We start from the raw sequence: 25,464 nt of genomic DNA on the forward strand, positions 1-25,464 counted from the left end.
GTTGCTACAGAATTTTTTTTTTTTTTTAAATATTGAACAGACTTTTCTACTGACTGAGTAAGTAAGTAACTGACTGATGCCTTCAGACAAGCGTAACTCGATAACAGCTAGGGCTACGACCTTAATTTTTTCACTGTTCGATGTCGCTTCGGCCTAGAGGTGCCTTTTAGCATACCGCAGTATGTACAATGCATTCTTCATGGGCGTGTCCTCCTTTGTGTCCCATTCATCTTTGCTGACAGCAAAAGTGTCGATTTGGTGGTAGCACGTGATGGCTTCCCTTGAAAACGGAATTGTCTGTATATTTCATAGTGGCTACTCTGATTGCAGAGGTGCTTTTTGAACAGTTCTTGATTCGTGCTGCTGTGTGATGGGTTGAACATAGCCGACAACGAAGCGTAATGGATACTTCACTTTTCAGACTATAATTGATATAACTGGGGCACGCAGTGCCATTTCTTTCTTTGGTATGCATGGATTGCAGAGGTGCTTTTCAAATAGTTCTTGATCCGAAATACTGTGTAACGGGTTGAAAATAGCTGACTATGAAGCGTGATGGATACTTCACTTTTCAGACGATAATTGGGGCATGCGGTACCATAATGCGTGGGTTTACCGAGTCATAATAATTTACCAAAAAAGTTAGCAAACAAGTTCACAGAAAAAATTTGAATTTTCAACTAGAGTAGGGACTATATAGCACATCGATCAAAAGTACTGAAACAAGCTGGAGTAGTGCATGATGTTAATCACAGTAAAACAATAAGAAGTGTTATATCCCTACTGTGCTCAAGATGCCATAATGGAAATGCACAGTAGGGATATAACACTACTTATTGTTTTACTGTGATTAAAATATCATGCACTACTCCAACTTGTTTCAGTACTTTTATCGATGTGCTATGGTCCCTACTCTAGATGAAAATTCAATTTTTTTTCTGTGTACTTGTTGATGTTGTGTACAATTCATATTGGTGTTTATATAGAGGTATTTGTTATATATGATTGTGGGTTCTAATTTTATTTTTGTAAATGGAGAGATCGTGTATGGAAGGAATGGTACTTTACAATTGGCTGATTAAAATTCTATCATTGCTGATTTTATCAGGGGCAGGGTTATATAGTACATACGAAATGCTATCAAGCTTTGTACACTAAAGTATACATTTGTTATGTCTTAATGGTGTGTGTGGAATTCAAGCTATCCCACAAGCGGACATGCCTGTCTCAGGGTAAGAGCATCATTCTACCATGCAAGGATCTATTCGTTTCAAGAATATTTCTGCTGCCATGCTGCCCAAAGAAAGAAACGCATCTTACATTACTCTTCACTGAGTATTTTGATCAGCTGGCTAAATCTCTATTGTAATGTTAGATTCAACATGTTTCAATTGGAATGCAAGTGTTCGTGCGAGTACAAAATGGTTGCCTGGTATACAAAATTGTTCACAAGATTTAATAATTCACCCGTTCATTGCTTCACATCACAAATATTCTTTTGCGTAGAAAAAATAATTAGGTAGTATTATCACGCATAAAATTAAATTTAATAACATTTCAATTCGTGGGAAAGTAATATAATGAGGTGTTGGGTATACTATGTTTTCAAAGGCCTCCAGTATTTGTATGGCCTTTTCCAAAAAATACATATATGCTGATTTCGATTTTGTGAAGTGTATAACAATGAATTGTTTTTATGGTGGCACTTGGTGAATTTGATTGTGGGTTTGAATTTCTTATAGAACATAGAACACTTTTTACATTATCTGTTTTATAACTTAATAACTTGACTTGTGGACATTGTAAATTACCCTTGGAATGAAGTTCTGTTTCGTTGTAAGCTGTCATTGCTAAGAAAGAAAGAACACCAAAATAGTGCATCTTAGGTTTATAAATTGAGGTTTTTTTATTAACTTATTTACAGTTTTTGTTATAACAAAAAACAGCATAATATTCAAACAGCAAACAGCGAATTCAAGATACAATGCCCAACTCTGCAAGTATCGAAATCGACACAGAGTTTTTCCTTATTTTTGTCTCAAGGGCAATACAAAACACAGTATTAAAACATTTATTATGAATATAATGCTATTGTGAATATAATGACATCATGTATGAATTGTATGTAATTAAGATTTGGTTTTATGATTGTGGGTTTTAGTTAGAGCGTTGAAGTTGTGGAAAATAGAGTTCCGTTTACTTTATTGTACGGTAAAATAATATTGAGGAATTGTGTACATAGGTTAGCACCTTTCAGTGAAGAAACCTGACCAGAAACCAGCCTCACAATACCTTCACTTTACTTTGAATCCCACAATCAAATTTCATGGGTGGTGTTATAAATATTATCGTAAACATCCTAGTCCATCATCCCATAATTACTGATAGGATTTGTCCTTTAGAAAATTTTTGGCAAGTTTCACTTCTGTTGACGTGTGAACTTGAATCACATAAACGGTAGACACACACACTTACATACACACGCACCTACGTGCAACACACACATGCACGTACACACAGAAGCACCTACATATGACACACACACATACAGCGTTGTCGATTATAGTTATCCACACTTCAGGGAGTCACCTTGTAAGAGATTAAGGATTTCAGCAAAAGTCTTGCAAAAGTTCTATCAGGATACGAATAGTGTAATGGTCACTTCACCTTCCTGTAATCCCTAAAAATTCCTGATTTTCTTGTATATTCATTCAACCCATTCTGAGGACACTGTAGATTACATTGAGACATTAGCCCTTAAACCCGCAGCTGTTTTATAGAATGCAAGCACTGAAAACGCATAATCCAGTAAACTGGATCACATGCATTCCTTGTAAAACTAAACTCTATAACACAAAAACTGTTAAAGCTATCTAAAAACAATAAATACCATCTTACTCACCGTTAAATTTTGGTTTGAATGATCCCATACTTTGCTGTGTCCATCCATACTCGCTTCACTTTGAAAGAGTCAAAGAACTATCCCTCCGTCTTCCTCCTTCGCGTAACGATGTACAAAAGGCCATAACTCAGTCAAAGCAGAGTGATTTTACTAAATCGAAGGCCATAAATTGCACAGTGTGTATATGTGACCGAATTTGACAAAACAAGGCTTCCACACACATCCACTTTTATGACTTTGAAGTACCATAACTCAATGTAGCAGTATACCATTAGTCACACATTTTGACCTGGTATTGTACTATGCTATGGAAGGACTTTGTGAAAATTTTAGGCCAATAGCTTGTTGAGTAGCCAAGTTACAGCTGATTAAAGTCAGAAAATTGGATGTGTGTGGAAGCCTTGTTTTGTCAAATTCGGTCACATATATATTTAGCCTATCATACATTATACATATTAATACATTAAGTATTTTTAAACCAGCCGCATGCCCACAGCTGGCTAAAGGCCAGCTGTGGGGGCGCGCCTGGTTTACTGAAATTGTTTTCGTAAAAGTGTGTGTGTGTGTGTACCTATCTACCTATCTATGTTTGTCCGTACTCACCCACGTGAGCAAAGTCGTTAAATAATGGTAAAAGCAGCTTTTGCGTAAGAAGTAAAAGTGAAATGAAGTCTGTATTAAACTTCTGCACAGGTGAACTTTGCTCTGAGGTGGTTTCTTATCGGCGGACTGAAATACGGGTGTGGTGACTTTTCTCAGGCTTTGTAAACTACCTTCCCTTTGAGGTTTTCAGGCGTTTAACGACTGAAAAACAATGGTGCAGGCCTCGTACACTACCAGGAATAGCCTATCACTTCGAGTTGAAAGGGGGCGTATCCCTTACGTACGCGAACGAAAATGAAGAGTAGCTTTGAGGCTTTGTCGACAGAGTTTGTGGGAAAAAACACGATAGTCAAACTATAAAACAGTTTAGAAGATACTTCTGTGCGTAATATATTGGTTAAAGCGGTTTGTTTAACAAGCGCTTCCTTAGCAGTGCATAGCAACGTAATTGAAGTTTAATGTTAATTGATTCTATTGATGCATTTAAAATGTACAAACGACATCTTGAGCTGTTTTAACAGTCTTTTCAAAGGTCTCCAAATTGTTTATGACCTTTTCCAAAAAAATTATTGAAATATCTTATACACCATTGGATTACCTAAAAAGAGCTGTGAACTGGTTTTATAGAAATGCTTGCTAATTCTGATTGTGGGTTTTGATTTTGCTTGCATTATTCCAGTTGCTGGCCTTGTATATGCTCAATTACACAATAGTTGTGCACTGGACCAGTTATCACTGCATGAGACCTCTCCGTTTCACTACTAGTACTACTGGCAGTGAAACACTTACATGATACGTGGAATTTATTCTATGGGCAAGTCATGCTGTAGGTTTAAGTAAATGTATTATATACACAAGTATCATATAGTTTGCTGTAAAATTGAGACCTTGAAGTATGTTGTACAAGCACTAACATGATCTGTGTAATAATTATAGCACGGTTACAAATGATATGACAAAAATATACACACAAGGGCCCTGCAGCCCTCATGCGTATATTTTTGTCATTCATGTTATAACTGTTATATTGTACATGAGACAACTATAGATAGCATTTTATAGTGAAATAACACCTGTTAAAGATTGAAATCAGTAGAAATCCTTAGACTCTTTAGTGGTGCCGTGCCCATATACTAGCGATTAGTGAAGGAGACAGGAGTTCATCAAAATTCTTCTCCTTGCTCAGGTGAATATTTTTGGTTTATTTGGCACTTGTTATTAGAGACTTGTTTACCCTTTTAGAAAAATTTTGTGAAATGTGTGAAGTTACACCATATATTGTGCTTTGCATGGGAGGATCAAAGCGATGCCGCATATCGTATTATACATACACTACCAATCGTACTGTATGACTCATATACAGTATAATTATACAGCTAATTGGGCAAGTGCAGCACACTTGGGCAAATACAGTACAGTTATGCGGAGAATTTATTTAAGGAATGTTTTGAAAACAACACACTGTAAATCGCTAAAACCAGCCAAACTAATCCTACAAGTTCATTCCTATGGCTAGGAATAGATTGTATAAACACTTACTGATCGTCTGATCACGAAGCTTTTTACACGACTCCATTAAGACAGCACAATTGATCACGTGCATGTCATTGTAAATCGCTAATAGTCAAACTAATCCTATTTGTTTGTTCTAAGACTAAAAATAGATTATTTAAACACTTACTGATATTGTGATCACCAAAACTTGCAGCGGTTTGAGTACTACAGAAAATCTTTCCAAGCCAGATGTTTTACAATTAGTAGCCATAGCACCGAGACTGTGGTGATAATTTTACTCACATTTACACATTATTCCATACAGCTAGCAATATTTTGAGTATTTATTGTGATACTATTGTATCTTAATTAATAATGTAATAATTATTGTAATAGGGAATTATCTACTTTTACTCAACGTGTATTTTATAGTCTAGTATCTAGTGGGTTTGGTTTTATAGAGCTGTCTGTTTATTTTGAGTGTTTGCTAACAAGACCATAATATGATATACAGCTGCATGTCAGACCTACTGCACATCTTCAACTTGTATCTTTCCAAAAGATGGGTGATACGATGCCAAAAGTATCGATACTACCAATACGATACAATTCAAAATGAGTATCAGTACTTGATACCAAAAGGGTCAATACTAATATAGGTAGCTCACATAATCTATTAGTTAAAAGTTTATTGTAAATGGAAAGTGACTGCCATTTGGATGATAATTTAATGCTTGATCGAGTCATGTTAACTAGCAAACCACTTGTGTTGTATACCAAGATGCCTTCACTTCAGTAGCTTTGAGCCACTTTGGCATTGTATCATATCGATACTTTATAAGAAAGTGTCGTATATCAGATCAAATCAAAATCCTATTATCGCCCATCCTTAATCTTTCCAAAGGCATCCAGAAAATGTATAACCTTTTCCAAAAAAGTAAAGATATCACGTCATTGATTAAATGCCTAGATTTCTATTCATAGAGTTAAGATTTTTTTAGTATCCTATCCTGAGACCTTTGCAGTATCATTTGTTCAAAACGATCAAGCGTGCAGGTAATCTATAAAAAAAAAGTTGTATTCTCTGTCCTGTATAACAAACAGTCATTTTCACTTTGTGTTATTCCTATACACCTCAAATATAGTGAAAATCTATCCACTGTTTTTAGGAAGCAAGTGTTGAATTTTGGATGGACGAGCATTGGTAATAGTCTGGGAACCAACTTTCCTGTCTCTGTCTGGGTAATTACAAGTTAAAAAAAATTTTTTTCAAATGATTGTGTCCCATTACCACTTGAATTAGGGCCCTGATAAGAAAAATAGTTCCACACGATCAGAGAATAGTGTCCAACACCAAACCAGCACCATCAAATTATACTGAAAATTGCTAACAGCTAGTGCAAACAAAATGGTAGAACCATTAAGCTAAGCGTGAACCTGAAGAGTCAGCTGAGTTTATGTTTTGGCACTATTTCCTGATCCAGCTTGGTATTTCATAATGCTTTTTGTGACTGCAAATATATAAGTGCTGTAAAAAAAATCTGTATTTTCTTAAAATCTGAAACCCACAATCATTTGCTGTAGGTTAGTCTATATAAGTAGCCCCATAGACAAGTCTTGTACTTTCTTGGCTGCCGACTCACTACCGTGTATGTATGTATGTATAGTAGTATTTACGGCATTTTAAATATTTTTTGGAAAGGCCCTCCAGTGCATGTTTTTCTGGAGGTGCCTGAATAAACAAACAAACAGATCAGTAAAGGTGAACTTCAGGGAGGCGGGGACGAAAAGACCACACGTACTACAAAGCAGTAACAGAAATATAACATGATCATACTATCTGTTGAAAGTAATAAATCACACAATAATGGTTGTACTGTAATCATTGATGATTACTGTTAACATGAAAGTCATGACCACCACACATCGCCATCACTGTAAATCTAATTACTCCATAACAGCAGCATTTTTATAATTGTAACTAACACCATTGTAAACAGCAAACTGAGTAGAATTGAAATAAGTATCGCACCCCAACGTGCCCCTTCCTCTACTTTTGTACAGAGACTTATTCAGTTTTCGTGAAATATTTTTAGTACTTGCACAATATTCATTACACATTCACGTGTCATGACCTACCCCCCCTGGGTGAACTTTGTTATGTGTCATTTTTGATGAATTATTTTATAGAGTTATTTTCATTATCAACAAGCTAAATTAGTTTGTTTTCTGTAAGCTATGGCATCACAGGAACTGGAAGCAAACAGGCTAACTCCTCCCCCCACTTAACTAATAAATGAAAGATTGCGATACTCTAATAGAGCAGTCAACCATCTAATAGATATGCTAACATTATGTAGCTATTTAAGTTTTTGATTAAAACAGTATGTTCAAGACTATCTCAGGGCCACTTAAAATTAAAGCTTCAGGTGGGGATGTCCCCATACCTCCCACAGTGGCATACATTTCCGTTGTACAGTTAAACAATTCATGCACAGAGAACTATAACCTTACACTATAATAATTAAGTAGATTGCTCTTGTTTTATTGTGTCTTGTTTCTTGTTAAATGTGGAAGCTACTAAATGTCAATATTAACTGTTTTACAAAGTAGCCCCTTGTTGCTTGTTGTATTTTCATGTAAATGCAAAGTAGATAGTATAGTTTTATAGTAAACTTCATCTTATTGTTTATTCACTCATAGTTATGATGGATGATATTGCTCAAGGCCTCAGTCAGGTTCACAGTGACAGTAAGGATCTACAACAACTACAGTTAGACAAGAACAAAATACAGGTTATTACTTGTGGTATAGTCTTGTTATATTATTAGTAGTGTGCGATATAGGATATTTTCCTATCACGATTATTGCATCACAATACGATATATATCACGATATACAAACTCGTCACTCATCTTGTGTGTTTACACTGATGACACTGATGTACTAGAAGTACAACACAACATGGTACATGACTAGCATACAACATTGCAAGCTCTTTTACAATGACATCTTTGGTACATTTTTCTCAATTATAGCTAAAATCTATACCTTGGTTTACCATAAATCAGGAATTTTGATGCAACATATTTTCATCACTGGCATAATCAACAAAAAAAATTGACACAATTACTATAGATTTATATTTGTATGCACAAACTGTTCTTATAGTTAAATACAGGTGTACCATTATAAGAAAACAAAACCGATACGATACCGATCTGATATACCGATATAACTAAGTGTAGCTATTTATATTTGAGGAACCACATATGCCATGTTCAACTTTATTTTAACTACTGGAGACAGTCTTAGGATCATTGGCCATGCTTGGTTACCCATGGTGGTGTGGCCTCTATTGACAGCTCAGACTATAAGGCACCCACAAATATTTTAATATATGCCCCTGCCAAGATTAGTCTGGATTACTCCGCATTTTAATGGCTTGTAGAGATGGCTGGTTGTTTCATGCTGTGCTCTTGGTTCATCTTATTGCTGTTTCCCCAGGCCCACCACTATGAGTGTTTGTTGTATGATTGGTAAGCTTTGTGACAACATAACAGTAATTATGTGTGTACTTAGATGGCTTCTTATAGCATACAGCTTTTATACAAGGAAGATAACTACTGTTTCTCACCCTTGTTAACATGCCTTGATCATTGGACAGTGTCCTGAAGATATTTCAGTTGTATATTGGTGTATCGTATCGGTTTTTAGCAGCAATATCAGCTCCACCTGATATAGTTGAAATTTCTATATCAGCCACCAATACAATATGTATGGGTATATCAGTACACCTCTATAGTTAAAATAATTTGTCGCAACGACAAAAATTTTTTGATGACGTTTACTGATTTACGGTATATCATGATACGAGGATTCTATATTTTATCACTATATATCATGTTACTTTTTGATGTGATGAACTAAAAAGTATAATGGAAAATGTACAATACTTTTGTGTTATAATACAAAATAAATTACATATAATTTTGTAGTTTACTGTTAGCAAACATTCTGTGACCATGTCCTGCACCTTATAATGCCTTCAGCCCATTATAGTACATTCATCCTCTTCATGTATGGGTCATTGATTTTAGCCTTGATCTTGTATGTATGCCTAACTTATTTTTCATCTATATAGTTTATTTTAATGTTTTAGAATTTTGTGAAAACAGCCGGTTCCTGTTCAGCGGGTCAAGTTTCTAAACAACAAATCAATGTTGCTCCTTATTTTCAAAACTTTAAATGCAAACCCACGATCAATTGTAATGCATGCAAATATAAAACACTGTCACAATTATACATCTAATGGTAGCAAATAATAGTTTTCAATAATTTTTGGAAAAGATCAAACACGTTTTGGGGCCTTTAAGAGGGACAACAACTACTAGGGTAGGGTGTTAAGATATTTGATACTTTATTGACATGGCTAAAAATCACATGAGCTCTGTTAACCTTTCAAATCCGGTAACTTTTCAAGTATGTATTAACGATAGAAAGTTCCCACAGATACTACATTAGTCACCATGAACTCCATGATAAAATGGTACAAAGCATCATTGTAGTCAAGTACAGTGCCTTTCATCACACCACTTAGAAAACAATCTTCTTTATCAAATGTCTACCGTGGCTGTACACTACTTCATTAAACAAGAAATATCTTCACCATACTTGGTGCTTTCGCCTAAAACTAAGTACTATTAAAATCCTTACGTGCTACAGAATCCAGTGCTATACAATGGATCACGTGATCTTATAATAGATGCTTGTATCATTAAAATGGCTGTCAAGTTCCAGCAAAGACAATGTGTGCCTCTTATTGCTTCATTTCAAAAGTACTCTTAGTGTTGTATGAAACGTAAAACTGCAAGTTGTCTTGGAACAAGCCATCCTGAAACGTTCGGCTCTATCACCCACAATTGATGTTAGAAACCTGGCCTATATAAGAATTGCAGCTGTCTTGTGAGACTCTCCCCACGTATTAGGTGAGTGGTACATAACAGTTATACAACGCACACTCATGCTCTGCCTGCATGCATGAATGCACTCACCTTCGGGACTGACGGTCCTCAGGCTTGTGCGTTTATATCAGCAGAGCACTCGTGCCCATTGTATAACTATATAATATGGCATTTCACGTCATATTGCTAAAAAGTGTATGACCTTTTCCAAACATTTATAAAATGGAACTTTAGTACAAGATGATTGGGATATTGCCACTGAAGCACTGTGAGTTTTATAAGATCACTGCATTTTATAGGATCACCAGCTACATTCACTTGTGGGTTTGAGTTTTACTAATAGTACTATTGATAGCTGAATATACTTGCAAAGGCCTCCAAAAGTGTATGACCTTTTCCAAAAATTGAACATTTATTAGAAAACTAATGCACAGTAGTGTAGATAGTAGTTTTATAAGTACACATGTCGTAATTAATTGTGGGTTTGAGTTTTGTAAACAATATAATTATAATCTTGCTCTAGTGTGTACATGTCAGTAGTGTGCGTGTAGCGTGTGTGCGCGTGCATAGTGTGTGTGGTGTACACATATTTTGTTGTACACTTATGTATGTAGCTCCAATTTATACTATTACATACATATCCTAGTTTGCTAAAGTGCCAACCTGGATGACAATTATCATACAAATTATTTAAAATAGATTAATAAAATACAAAAGTTACCACACAGAGTAGTAGTTTGTGCTGTGTGTTATTTTGTATCTTTTCTTCCAGGTGCTTCTTCTGCCAACAACTGCTTCCTTACATAGCTGATATCTGTGGAAAGATTATGAATAAAAATGAAACCATACAATTTATTGTACTTCGTGTATGTATGTATGTATGTGCAGTGTTCAAAAATTGGTTAGAAATTGGTCAGTGGTGATAACAGGGTAGTAATTTTTCTGTTAACATTTTTGCCCAAACAAAATGAATTATGGCCAGAAAAATACAAAAGACCAATGGCTGACTCTTATTCTATAGTATTGATTTATTGTCCAGAAATCAAAGTTGGATGTACACTGTGTATTAGGCTACGTGTGTACAATATGTAAACTAACAACTTTAGTCTCCAGAAGTGTTTAAAATAGAATACTAAGTATACATATAAACTACTTATGCAATCCCATATACTATGGAGTCAACAGAAAACAATGATAAACACAAATACACACAAAGAGGTATCCTCTTCACAGTGGCGGATCCAAGGGTGAAAGGCACATGCCCCCCCCTCCCCCCCAAAAAAGAACAAACAAAAAAGATAGAGATACGTCTGACTCTAATAGAACATTCACACACAACGCTAACTAGCATCTACAACTATCCCATGCATGCATGGACACACTTAGCTTGCTAAGGACATAACATGGTCATGTGTATACCATTCTTTAGATACCCATGACTACACTTACGTATCTCTACACTCTTGATCAATCTAGAAAGCAGTATGATTTAGATAAGTATTTGTGCATAAAACTATAACTCTACATCAAAATTTTCAGTCCTGAAACATATCAAAATTATAGCTTCTGGGGGACAACCCCTGCTCTATCTACCTACTACCCTAGTGTACCCCCACTCACCAAACCCTGGATCCACTCCTGCTTCACATAATTCTCTATCATGTTTTTTGTTACAAGTAACACAAAAATGGTTTAATATATTCACTGTTTTCTTCTGCTTATAGCCATTCCATAACTTTGCCTCGCTGTATAATTCTATTTTAAGCCACCACACAATTTACGTACTAACTGCCACTTGTGCAGATACCAGTTCTCTGTGACAAAGATTTAGCTGGACAAGTTTCTATGGTGTAAACTACTTTTGTTTGATGGCTTGTAACTTCCCAGCCTACTAGTCAGCTCAACCCAAACATCTGTACTACAGCTACAATGAGTAAACCTCAGGCCCTGTAGTAGTTCCTTTGCTTTGCTATCCAACATGATGTATACAAAAAGCAACAACCACAGTATCGTCACATATGGTCACCTATAGGTCACAAACTTTCACACTCCTCACACAATCTACTTCAAAATAGCAACTATAAGGTTTTATGATTCAGTACTATGAGCATGTGGATGTGGTGAGTAATAGTGGAAATAACGTTATACCTTATGGATACATATGCAGCGCTGGAGGTACTGAGCCTGCTGGAATTGCAAGAGTTAAATGACCGGGAAGAACAACGCCTTAGTTTTTAGCCTCAGCGGACTGTGACAGCAAGGGCTTCTATGATAAAAGTATAGGAAAATATATTGATAGTGAAGGGGAGTACATAGATCAGTGAATTGAACCGGGATATATTTATGACCATTGTCTACTGCTTTGCTATTTAAAGTGCAACGATGTCCTTTACCAGCTGAGCATGATTCAGTGCTCCTTCTTAATTCAGATCTCAATAGCTCTGAATCGCGTGGGGCTATAGACATGTATTACCTATATTAGACTTGTATAGACTAAGCCGCTCTTTCTTTAGTTGAGAGAAACTTCAACAGCGATGATAACCTCAGTAGTTCTGAATCGGGTAGGCAAAAGTATTAGAGGCGTATTATACATAGCTACATGATATTAGACCTGTACAATTGTATAGAGGGAAACTTCCAAAAGGAAGAGGTCAAAGTACTTCACGAAGGAGGGGCAGACTAGGGGTGCCCTAGAGCTGGAGGTAGTGTTGCCACATAGGAGGGGTAAGGATAGCCCTCAATTTGCTACACAAGGAAGAAGTCTTGGTGCTTTTACCAAAAGACAGCCACAGTGCTTCACAAAGAAGAAGAGGTCGAAGTAGTTCATAAAGGAGGGGCAGGCTAAGGGTCCCCTTGAGCTGGAGGTAGTGTTGTCGCACAAAAAAAAGAAGTCGCAGTGCTTCACCAGAAATCAGCCACAGTGTTTCAAGAAGAGGTAGAGGCCGAAGTACTCCACGACAGAGGGGAATCAAGTATGATGTAGTGTTGTGACACAAGGAACAAGTTGCACTGATACACCAGAAATCATCCACAGTACTTCACAGAGAGGCTGGGGGGAGCAGGCATACTTCTTGAACACGAGGCAGTGGTGTTACATGAAGTAGTCACACAGTAAGTGTTGCGGGAGAAACTAAATGGAGCTGTAAAGAATCACAAAAAATCAAAGCATGCTGATAATTTTCTGGTCCTTTGACTGGGCTTTATGGATGCAAATGTTGTGAAGGGACTGTCTTGGTCAATTTCTATCTGTAGAAATTTTTGATGAGTTGCAGTTGCAAACTAACAAGTACGTAGAGTAGACAAGCAAAGTTGTGCCTCTAGAAATATTACATACCCTTCATCACCAATAACTAAAGAGGGTCATATTGTAATTACTGCATGGAACCATGAATGACTTAGATTAGGTCATTTGACCAATATTCTTTGTAACTTGAAAGCCCTACCAAGACCATTGAAATAAAAATTATGTCAAGAGATTGTATTATTGAAATCAAAAGATATTTGCATCTAGTGGTTAACTCAGTTACTTCTTTATCTACAGATAAGCTATGGAAAGCATGATCAATGATTAATTTACTTCAGGAAAGAACCCAGAAGATGTAAGACCCACATCAATAAATCTCTATTGATGAGAACATGATCAGAACTAAAACTGGTTCTCTTTTTGCAGTATATGCCTAAGAAGCCTGTCAAAGGGGCATAACGGTGTGAATAACTGATGATTCTGCTACTGGTATATTGATGCATATACTTTGATATATTATGTACATGGACAACTTCCACTCAAGTCTGGTGTTATTGGAGGATTTGGTAGATGAAAGCACTACTGACATGACACAGGAAGAATTTCCCAAAAATTTCTTATATTTCACCAAAGCCTACCAGAGGAACATGTCATTTCAGTACTGTAGAAATATGATCGCAATTTGTTGCTATGGCAATCATGATATTTTACACAGATGTTGGTGATAAAACCACCAAAGTATCTCAACATATGGCAGCAAGAGTTCATAATATATTAGTACTGAATATACCCCATACAAATACACTGCCACTAGTATTGCCAGTAAACTATTGCATACTCCAAGATTTAATTAACACGCGGGGATGGATGACAAGATTGCTTATACATGCTGAATGGAAGGTGGCTAAAACTCCTCCAAGTGACCAAATGATGCACCTCAGAGGAGCGATAAAAGGCATCAAATACTGGAATTACCAGGACACTCTATGAATGAGCTTCATCCAACGCAGATCAGTTCATATTCATCGCAATTCATCATTTCTTCTTCCAGGGAGTTGTGACATATCAGCCCCTCTATTAGATAAATGCTCCCAGACTCACATGGTAAAGTGTGTCTAAATGATCATGCATGCTCAACACTCTATCGAAACTTTGAGGCTTTAGACTTTGTCAAATTGTTCCCTCATGATATGTGTCTGTTTCCAAAATTCGGAGGGGCACATGTCCCTGACCCCCTAGATGGAACATGATATGTATTGCTTATCCTATCTAGTCAATACCCCACCCCACCCCTCTCCAACTGATAGCAGATTACAACTGCCCTTTCCTGGGTTAGAGTTCTAGAAAAATCACTGCACTGTAATGACTGTAATTCTGAATAGCTAACAGAATGCTTTTGATGTTCGCATTTGAAAGGTAATAGATCTCTGTCTCTGGAACACTGCAGATTATGTATCTGTTACATTGGCAACACAAAGGCATTTAACTGGATAACAAGTGCCCTACTATTACAGCGAGATGCATTGGGCTTGTTTCTACTGATGAACACTACATTTCTCGTGTCACAAGCAATAGTGAAGGTACAACGAGAAGATGTGGTCTATTAAGTTAGACATCGAAACACAGGGTTCTGTAGAATTTAAAACTCTCAGGCCCTGTAGTAGCTCCTCACTTTGCTCATGCACCACAACACAGGATACTAGGTTTCCTGTGTTTAAAAGTCTAACAATTATGTAAAACCGTATTTTAGAAACCTAACAAGTTCTGTTACAGGTATGAAAATTTGTCATGCATTTATTACACTCAACCATATCTTACGTACATAGCATTTAAAGAAATTTTTGAAAAAAGTCCAAGGTATAGAAATGAGAAAGTGTTGAACAATACTTTAGTACTGTAATCAACTAACAACTACAAAATACTGTTGTGAGAATATACCACTAAAGCTGAGTCCTCTAAACATATTTTTTTGTAGACTCACATAATATTTATGCATAGCATTTATTACATTTACTGCACAATTCCATTATTTAATAACTATTTTGAAACACTCAATTCACACTGCTCAATACAAAAATGGATAAGTGAGCACAGTTGATCTTGAGAAAAAATACTACACTGAGGATGACGATGGCAGAGTCACCAACTTCCACACATGAAAACTGTGTCATATCTTATAGTCTACTATGGTCAGTACTTTAGCATGTCAGAGTGCTGAATAAATTTGTACATGCAAGCATTACAAATTGTGCAATACTGCAATACCATCATAAAGAACCATATACCATTTTAAACTGCTAATATTGTACACCAAGACTTACAGCATAGTTTTAAATGGCTGTAACTTTTAGTTTGCAGTTTCTATGAACCTGACTGAGTCCTTGTTCAATTTCATCCATCACAACTGTGAGTGAATAAACAGCAAGGTAAAGTTATAATTATGAAGTTTACTACAAAAGTTAACTACAAAACTACAGCATGCAGTAAATATGACACATTAGACTCTATTTACGTTTTGGGTGGGTAATAAATCTCATATACTCCACCTTGTTTTCTAATATACTCCACGCCTTCAGGCACAATATAACATATGCTCAAAATCTAGGTTTATCCAATCGCTATGCATTGTTCACGTGCAGTGATTTAACGAGTGCTATTATTTTGTCACGTGAGGACGCATAGTTGCCATGGCGCTAGTATTATCACAAGAAAACCAGCCGCTTTTGCCGAGCCTACAGCAGAAACAGCCGTGGATGAGGTAAGTAATCTGAGTGTAATGTGAAATAGAGTCTAAAGCAGTTATACGGGCACAATGTGGAGTCTATGAAATTTATAAACCCTCAGGCCCTTAGTAGTGTAGTAGTTTCACCCATGTACTTTAGTTATTGTATTCTAGATACCGCCTCCTCCCTGATCACGTGAATTGTAAGTGTTACCTTGTGTTTTCTGTGGACAAAGTTAAGAGACTCATCGTGCTTATTGTCGTGGATCTTACATTGGTGCCGAAACCCGGGACAGACGAGATGGCAAGTAACGGTAGTATTTGTGTGCCGGAACCTTTGCAGCACGAGGACGCGAGATCCTGGTTTAAGCGCTTTGAACTGTGTGCTGCTGCTAACGAGTGGAATGCCGCCAAACAACTATTGCGCCTCCCAACACTGCTCCGCGGCCGATCGTGGGTTATCTATGAATCCCTCGGCGATGACGACAAGGAGTCTTACGATAAGCTGAAGAAGGCCATTCTGGACAGGTTGAACCCTGACTGAGACGAGCACCTCCTTGCCGCCCGGGAACAACTCTCTCAACGGCGACTCCGTGAGGGGGTAGAGAGCATCGACGAACTAGCCAGGAACCTAGAAAAGCTCCTCGATCAAGCCTCACCAGGGCTTCCAGCAGCTACCCGCGAAGCAGAACTGCGTTTCCATCTTATTAACGCCCTACCGGATGAAGTGTCCTTTCAGCTGAAGCTCCGACCTAGAGGCAACTATTCAGCTACTATTGCCAAGGCACAAGAACTCCAATTGATCTACAGTCGAAACAATGTCCCCCACCCTGTGAGCTCCATCAGAAGTGAAAGCGATCGCCTGGACACAGTGGAGAAGTCTTAGTTACAAGTGACTGAGCAACTGGCCGCCCTCACCAGCCATCTAACAGTACCTCAACCAGCTATACGCTGTTTTAATTGTGGTCGACCTGGTTACATGGCAAGGAACTGCCGTTCATGGAGAATGGTCGAATGCTTCAATTGTGGGAAGACAGGACATGTGGCCAGGGAGTGTCGGAGCCAGGGAAACGGATAAGGGGGTGCCCAGATCCCACGAGCAGGGGGCATCCCCCGAGGCAGGTGAGTACTCACACAGTCACGCATACACCATGCACAAACACACATGTACATACTGTTCCCACACTCACACACAACACCAACAGGGTGGCACACACACATGGCATGCTTAACAATCATGAGATCCTAATATTGCTTGACTCGGGGGCATCCTGCTCAGTAGTCTCAAGACTAGAGGTGTACCGATGTGGTTTTTTTGCATGTACCGATATCCGATATTGATGTCACCAAAAGAAGCTGATAACCGATAATTGATCCGATATTTGCATTATAGTTAAAAGTGTACATTTACCTACCCTACAACAACATGTGCATGTATTCATTGCTATACTCTGCCTGTGGTGGTATACAGCTTGGGTTTCTATTGTGCAATCCAGACAATTAGGCACCCACAAACAATTTTATGTATACTCCCATGAAGCCTTATACGGATATTTCTGCATTACTCTGCATTCTAATGGTTTGTGAGAAAGCTGGTACAGCAAGTTTCCTTGGTTAAACTGTGACCCTTATTTTTATTACAAGGTACTCTATAACTGCTTCATTTATAAATACTGTGATAAGCTTTCCAGCAACAGACAGTAGAATCGCGTGTGTTTATATGGCTTCTCGTAGCGTAGTGCTTGTTTCAGAGTGAATAATAAGCCACTGGCACTAAAGAGCCACATGAATAATGTAGAAAACAAATGCACAATCCGTTTATGTACAAACTATTGCTAGTGTATAAATATCGGTAGCGATATCGGTCCTCCTGCTGTTCTGTACCGATACCGATATTGGTAAAAATTACCATATTGGTGGCCGATATTATAGCCAATCCGATTATCGGTACACCTCTACTCAAGACTGCATGCTGCCCATGCACACATTACATCTACACATACAACTAGATTAGTCAATGCTGATGGGAGAGACATCACACCCTGTGGAACAGCCACATTGACAATTAGCCTGGGAAAATTCTCTACCACACACACATTTGTAGTTGTTGACCATTTATCCACGCCAGTAATTCTGGGTGCAACTTCCTGATGAACCATGGTTATGTGTTGGACTTTAAGGAATGTACGTTTAAGCGAGCCCAAAACCCAGAGGAGGTCTTGCAGTTACTGCCCACAAAGTCAACTCCTCAGCCGCTCCACACCATAACCATGGATGACGAATGCCCCCAGGCAATCCCTACACCATGCACAGGTGGCAGCTTACCCACACTAGACATGCCCAATGACATTCACCCTGCGCTTAAACACGTACTACATGAATATAAGTCCCTTTTTTCACAAGAACTTGGATGCACAAACACTACACAGCACACTATTGACACAGGTACTGCACCACCTGTCAAAGTCCCATCCCATCCCGCCCGATTCCATTTCATTATGCTGAACGAGTCCACCAACAACTCCAGGAAATGGCACAAGAAGGTATCATCAGACCCAGCACCAGTCCCTGGAGTGCTCCTGCAGTCTATGTCCCCAAGCCCTCAGGAGAAGTCAGGATTTGTGTTGACTATGTGCAGTTGAACAGTGTCACCAAGAAGGACTCCTATCCTGTTCCTAGTGCCGAAGGGCCCCAACAGAAGCTGGCTGGCAAGAAGGTCTTTTCAAAACTCGACCTCCGCAGTGCCTACTGGCAGTTCCCCATGGAGCCACAATCAATTGAGAAGACCGCATTCTGCCCAGGACCAGGTTACGGACTGTGGGAATTTACCAGAATGCCCTATGGTCTAACCGGTGCAACACAAACCTGCCAGAGAGGACTAGACAACATCCTGCAGGACTGCAAGGACTGTGTTGACAACTATGTAGATGACTGCATTGTTTTTTTCTGATGATATGAGCACACATGTAGCCGACCTTAAGAAAGTCCTCACCCAGTTATCAAAAGCTGGCTTCACGCTCCGTGGGTCCAAGTGCTTCTTTTGGAAAACCACCACCACCCACCTAGGGTTTGAGTACTCAGCTAAGGGCATTGCTCCCTCCTCAGAGAAATCTGAGACCATCTCAACTTGGCCTGTACCAAAGACCACTAAGGAACTTCGAGCATTCCTTGGTCTAGCTAATTTTTACTGCAAATTTTGCACACATTGCTAGTCCCCTTACTGCACTCACAAGCAAACATGTCCAGTTTAAGTGGAAAGACACACACCAACAAGCCTTTGATACACTTAAACATGCATTAATTAGCCCACCCATACTTGACTACCCCAGGCGTCATGACACATTCGTGCTCTCCACTGATGCATCAGACACCAGCCTCGGTGCAGTCCTGTCTACTGCCCGGGGCACAGTGATTGAGTATGCTAGTCGTACTTTAGCCAAACCAGAGCGTAGCTACTCAAAGACCGAGAAGGAGTGTTTGGCCATTGTCTGGGCAACTCACAAGCTACGACACTACCTGGTTGGAGCACACTTTATCATTGAGACCGACCACAAGCCCTTAGAGTGGTTGCAGTCAAAGCGACCCAGCCATGCACGCTCCCAGAAGCTGGAGAGGTGGGCTCTGCAATTGAGAGGATTTGACTTCTCCATTGTCTATCGTCGGGGACCCAACAACCAACACGCCGATGCTCTCTCCCACAAACCTGTCACCATTGTAGCCATCAGTAATGAACTGGATACCACAGTGATCGCATCAGCTCAACAATCAGACCCAGTACTTAAGACAGTCCTTCAGCAGATGACATCCAAAATAGCTCCAACACACTCTGGTAACTGGAGAAAGTTCCCTCTCAAGCGATATTACCAAATCTGGTCCCAGCTGACTCTCCATCAGTCTGTATTATACCGTAAAGTGAAGACTCCCACCATGCCATCTGAGAAACTACTCCTGGTCGTCCCAACTTCATTACGAAGACAGCTATTGAAGAACGCCCATGACAAGGCTGGCCACCAGGGCGCTGAGAGAACAATGGCACGACTGTCTGAAGGTGCTTACTGGGTTGGAATAGGTAAGGATGTACACAACTACTGCACACATTGTGTTACATGTCAACGCACCAAAGCGGTCAGTACCCAACCAGCTCCATTACACCCAGTAGTGGCAAGCCGACCATGGGAACTAGTAGCGGTTGATATTCTTAAGGTGCCAATGTCCCGCCAAGGGAACCAGTACATGCTAGTTGTGCAGGATTACTTCTCCAAGTGGCCATTTGCCATACCCTTGTCAGATCAGACTGCAGGCAAGATTGCGCGTGCCTTGAAGGATCAGGTTTTCACACTGGTTGGTCCTCCCCAGAGGCTGCATTCCGACCAAGGCAAAAACTTTGAGAGCCAGATCCTCAGCGTGCTTTGCAAAGCATTTGGAGTGGCCAAATCCCGCACAACACCCTATCATCCCATGGGTGATGGACTAGTGGAGGGAATGAACAGATCGATACTTAACCTGCTCCATGGTCTGGTTCATAAGGTAGAAGACTGGGAAGAGTACCTTCAGTTGCTCCTATACCTGTACAGAACAACCAAGCATGCCACCACAGGCTTGTCTCCATATGAAATCCTGTTTGGATCAAATCCTCCACATCTGAACATTCCAACATCCGGCATGATATCACATCTGGATCCACCAGACTACAGTTCTCTTATTCAGGGGAAGCTATTGGAACTCGGAGAGTTTGTGGAAGCTAATACCATAGAGATGGCCAACAAACAGTTTCAAAGTTACCAAAGTAAGGAACCTGTTAAATTACAAACTGGACAGGAAGTGCTACTGGACAACCCCGCCAGAGGCAAACTAGACCCACGTTGGACTAGACCCTGGATAGTGAGAGAGTGGAAGGGGCCTCTGAATGTGAAGATAAAAATGGACAACAAAGAGAGGGTGGTTCATGTGAACAGAGTGAGACCACTTCTGAGACCTGACTCAAGAACCGAATGCTGTGAACCAGTAGGACAATGGAGCCCCCCATTATTTCAATACTATTGTGATGACCACCCAGCCCCTGCCATTCGTTATGAGTCACCAGCCGCTCCTCAGCCTGGACCACCCATCACTACTAGGAGTGGAAGAGTTGTAAGACCTGTTGACTATTATGGACACTGACACCACACACATTTTCATGCATTTGCACAACATTGTTTATTGTAATAGTGTTTGTTTTAAGGGGGGAGGTATGTAGTAGTTTCACCCATGTACTTTAGTTATTGTATTCTAGATACCGCCTCCTCCCTGATCACGTGAATTGTAAGTGTTACCTTGTGTTTTCTGTGGACAAAGTTAAGAGACTCATCGTGCTTATTTTCGTGGATCTTACAGTAGCGCCCTCGTTTCGCTCGTGCACTACAGCCCTGGCCTTAGGATTTATAAATTTCATAGACTCCACATTGTGCCCGTATAACTATTATTTAGACTCTATTTAGGCTGTTTTGGGTGGGTAATAAATCTCATATACTCCACCTTGATTTCTAATATACTCCACGTCTTCAGGCACAATATAACATATGCTCAAAAAATTTGCTATGCATTGTTCACATGCAGTGATTTTAATAAGCGTGATTATTTTGTCACATGAGGATGCATAGTTGCCATGGCACTAGTATTATCACAAGAAAACCAGCCGCTTGTGCTGAGTCTACAGCAGAAACAGCCGTGGATGAGGTAAGTAACCTGAGTGTAATGTGAAATAGAGTCTAATGCAGTTATACAGGTACAATGTGGAGTCATTTATAAACCCTCAGGCCCTTAGTAGTGCCCTTGCTTTGCTCACGTGCTACAGCCCGGGTCTTCAGGTTAATAAATTTCATAGACTCCACATTTAGCCTGTATAACTATTATTTATAATACAAAGAGAACTTTCACTATTTTTAAACCAAGCTACCATTAGCTAGGCATTAGTTTAACAAGTACTAAACAAAATCAAAGTCTTGTATTACAATACGAAAACTTTTGCAGGCCCCCTTAAAATAATTTCAAATTCAAGTTTACCACTTTGTGAGTCTGTAGATATTCAGCGCAACAAGTACTGTAAAAACATTTAATAGCTATTCTACAAGTCAAGGTTGTTACTGCATTCTGCAGCACTCCCTTTCCAAAAATTATGCATACGCTTGTGGTATACATTTGTTAATATGTTACGTGCCAACAATGCTAATGACTGTAGTCAATCAACTGCCTCTTATAGGAGCCCTAAGAGAAACTGATTGTGGGATTGACATACATGCATAAAGACAACATGTATCTACCATAGACTTTACATGATAGCACAATAATTTTATTGCAAAGGCAAATCTTAAATGTGAATACTTCAATTACACCACAAACACGTATGTAATGTATGTATGTGTTAAACAGCTAATGCATGTAGATCATAATAAGCTTCAACATTTCTTTTCCTTATACTACATGTAAATAACATAGCAATTTAATAATCGATTAGACCATAATATGACCATAGCACTAAAAAGTTGTGAGTCATGAAAAGTTTGACAAATTATATGTACTGTATAAAGGCCCGGGCTTTTATTTCCTTCCCAGCATTTTTGACCTGACCTGTAAATGAATGGAGCCTATATTTGGGACCGTGCATTTATTTTTGACTGGACCAACTGGAGCCTGGAGTTTAATCGAATTCGGGTGGTGGTAGAATGGGATTACTGTAATGATAATTATAGAAAACAGTGATACAGTTGGTTGACTATATAAACAAGTGTAGTCAGAGGCTGGAAATAGCCATTTCATACATATCTGCACGTAAGTGGATTCACCTGGACTACTCAAGTGATTACTGGAGTACCTTCGTTCCTCAGAAGACTCTAAACTGACAAGTATGGAGAAGCATCAGCAACAAGACACAATTAAAGCCAGTTAACAGTAGACTCAAGTAATCTCCCGGGCCTCTAATTGAGACTAGGTATTTATTCCAAAGGTACTGGAAACCCCCTGGCTTATAATCGAGACAGGCATTTAATCGACTGTAGCTTTTACAAGAGGAAATATGGTACTCATATGCCCGGTTTTGTAGGTAGTGTATTATACCAGTATTACACTGGTATTACCAAAATGGTACATTGTATTTATTATACTCAGGGTCATGTTCTTCTAAACCATTTGTGCTTCAATTTTAGTGATTTCCAAACAATGCACTTTACAGCAATTACTGTGTATATATGTGGCAGTCAGGAAGTAGCAAGTAGGCAGAATAAAAACTATACTAATGACAAACTTTGTGACAACTCTTTAAAATTAGGTTTTAGCCTTCAGCATACGTATGGTTATGTACGTTCCATCATACACAATAAGGATAAGGTGCACATACGTATGCAATGTACATATGTACATACATATCCATTTTCACTTTGTTTAAAACAGTTTGAACAGAATGGACACACAAAAACACCAAATGCACAGAGACTATAATAACTAAAACACAACTCTTCCAAAAATAAAATAGCGTACGTTTGTGCTGCAAATAGGTTGGCTGTATATCCACACAAGTTAATTACACAAGTCATGCACAGCTTAAACTGTTACGCATGTGATCAACAGTGCCATACGCAGTGCTATATTTTCCTTTCAGTGCTGTATGGAAATAATAGCACTCTTATTAGTTTGATCTTTGCCCATGCAACTTCCATTTATGTTTTACGAGCTGAGCTCTGAGCTAAACAAAGAGTAAAAGATGTACATGTATGCAAATCGGTGGGCATGTTCCTAACTAGTAACATAAGGATTTGATAAATTAAAACCCACAATTAATATTACACCAGAGTTTTATAAAAACTTACCTAGTTAATTGTATTAAGTGAGCATTAAATAGGATATTTTGATATTCATGTTTTTCAGTGTTTGGTAAATGTCACACCATTTGGTAATAGTTCTTTTTTCTGATACAGCCTGTATGAATCCATAAACTGTATTTACTCAATCTACGCCACAGGGTTTCTGTTACTTTTAGACCAAAAATAAGCAATATTTGTTCCATTTTATAGTTTTCTATTGCAGGTGTATTATTGAGTGTGTGTACATGTGTATGTCTCCTTTTGGGGTGATCACCTGTGGGCTTCTAGATGTCTTCTAATTTGAACTTACCCTGCCCATGCAAACACCCTTTCCTTCCTAGCCCGTGGGCAAGGCATTTTTGATTACTGAAAACTTGTCAAAACTTCTTCCCATTGTAGTCAAGGCTTTGTATATACATTTACCAAACCACCTCCACAATTAATGAATGGTGCCGCACTCATTAATCGAGGATGTGCTATTAATGCTTTAAACCTGCCACTACTATAGCTATTCTATATAAGATTATAGTCACAACACATTGCTACTTACTTCTTCTATACAAGACCTTTCAAGTCCTTGTAGCACAACCATGTCACACCTCATGTTACATGGTCAGTTTGTTAACTGATATCCAGAATTTCAATTATGCTACAGCTGTTCAAGGTGAGAACTATAGATGGAGATGAATACTGTAGGTAAGTGAGCACTTGTAATGAGTAATTTACAAAAGTATAGTGCAAAATTATTTGAGGGTGCGGTACAATGAAAATCATTTTCAAAAACAAGGATGAAACCCTTAGAATAGTACTGCACTGTGGTACTATTCGAGGGTGTGGCACAAATTGACTAAATACAGTATGTGTCTTACAGATGCTTTGGTTCAACAAGCAGATCGCAGGTCACTTTGCGCACAGTTGAAAATTTGTGTTTATTATAATGATGTAGTAAATGGGTTATGGTAACTTACAGCCAACACAGTGTTAAATAACACTGATATTTCTTGTGTAAATAAAAAACTGAAACCCACAATACATTGTTATAAGAGCTAGTATATATTGCAGCTAAGTATAAAATAGTGTGATTACATTTCTTCTTCAAGTAGTATACTATATAGGTTAATTTTTGGAAGGTCATATTTCAAGTTTGACCTGTAGCACTAAATCCTTACTGTCATGGTGTCTATACCTGTATGCATACATGATTATTTCAATACTTATAATCCTTAAAATAACTTCTGTTATGAAGTGATAAATAACAGAGATTATTGTCGTCTAAATCAGGGGATGCCTGCCATTGAGTATGGTCATGTTATATATTGTCAAGAGTTCATAATAATATTATACAGAGGGAGGGAGAGTATCCAACACTGTTTTACCTGGTCAAAATGCACTGTGTTTAGTGATTATGCAATGTCTATCAGTACCTTAACGTATTAAATTGCTCTTAAAAGGGTGTTGCTTTGCCTGAATTACTATAACACATTAATCATATTACTATTTTAAAGAAAGCACACTAAATGCAGCACAGACTAGAGCTGAGCGATAGTTGAAATATATCGATTATTGTGATAGTAAGTAACAATCGTGACTATGATAGTATGCTATCATACTGTCATGATGAATTATGCATATCTGTGCTTAATCAAAAAAAAAAAAAAAAAAAAAAAGAAGTAAACATGATATTCTTAAAGTTATGAAAG

At 38.5% G+C, this 25,464-nt stretch overlaps 2 protein-coding genes across 10 annotated transcripts in view; one reads left to right on the forward strand and one right to left on the reverse strand.

Moving 5' to 3' along the window:
- Window positions 1-25,464, forward strand: part of LOC136247368 (uncharacterized) — a 260,912-nt gene that overhangs the window by 61,285 nt on the left and 174,163 nt on the right. The gene's annotated exons all lie outside the window — the stretch shown is intronic.
- Window positions 10,419-25,464, reverse strand: part of LOC136247369 (uncharacterized) — a 57,817-nt gene continuing 42,771 nt past the window's right edge. For 3 of the 5 annotated variants that reach the window (XM_066039019.1, XM_066039020.1, XM_066039021.1), the window contains exons 7-8: window positions 15,529-15,611; window positions 10,419-10,777 (exon numbers count right to left, since the gene is read on the reverse strand). In XM_066039019.1, the coding sequence (XP_065895091.1) occupies window positions 15,538-15,611 (74 nt within the window). In that variant the 3' untranslated portion in view covers window positions 10,419-10,777; window positions 15,529-15,537. Of the gene's footprint in view, window positions 10,778-15,528; window positions 15,612-24,314; window positions 24,436-25,464 lie in introns of all 5 variants that reach the window. The other 2 variants (XR_010697444.1, XR_010697445.1) reach the window with 2 other exon arrangements.

This window comes from Dysidea avara, chromosome 2 (genome assembly GCF_963678975.1).
Source record: "Dysidea avara chromosome 2, odDysAvar1.4, whole genome shotgun sequence".
Classification (NCBI taxonomy): domain Eukaryota; kingdom Metazoa; phylum Porifera; class Demospongiae; order Dictyoceratida; family Dysideidae; genus Dysidea; species Dysidea avara.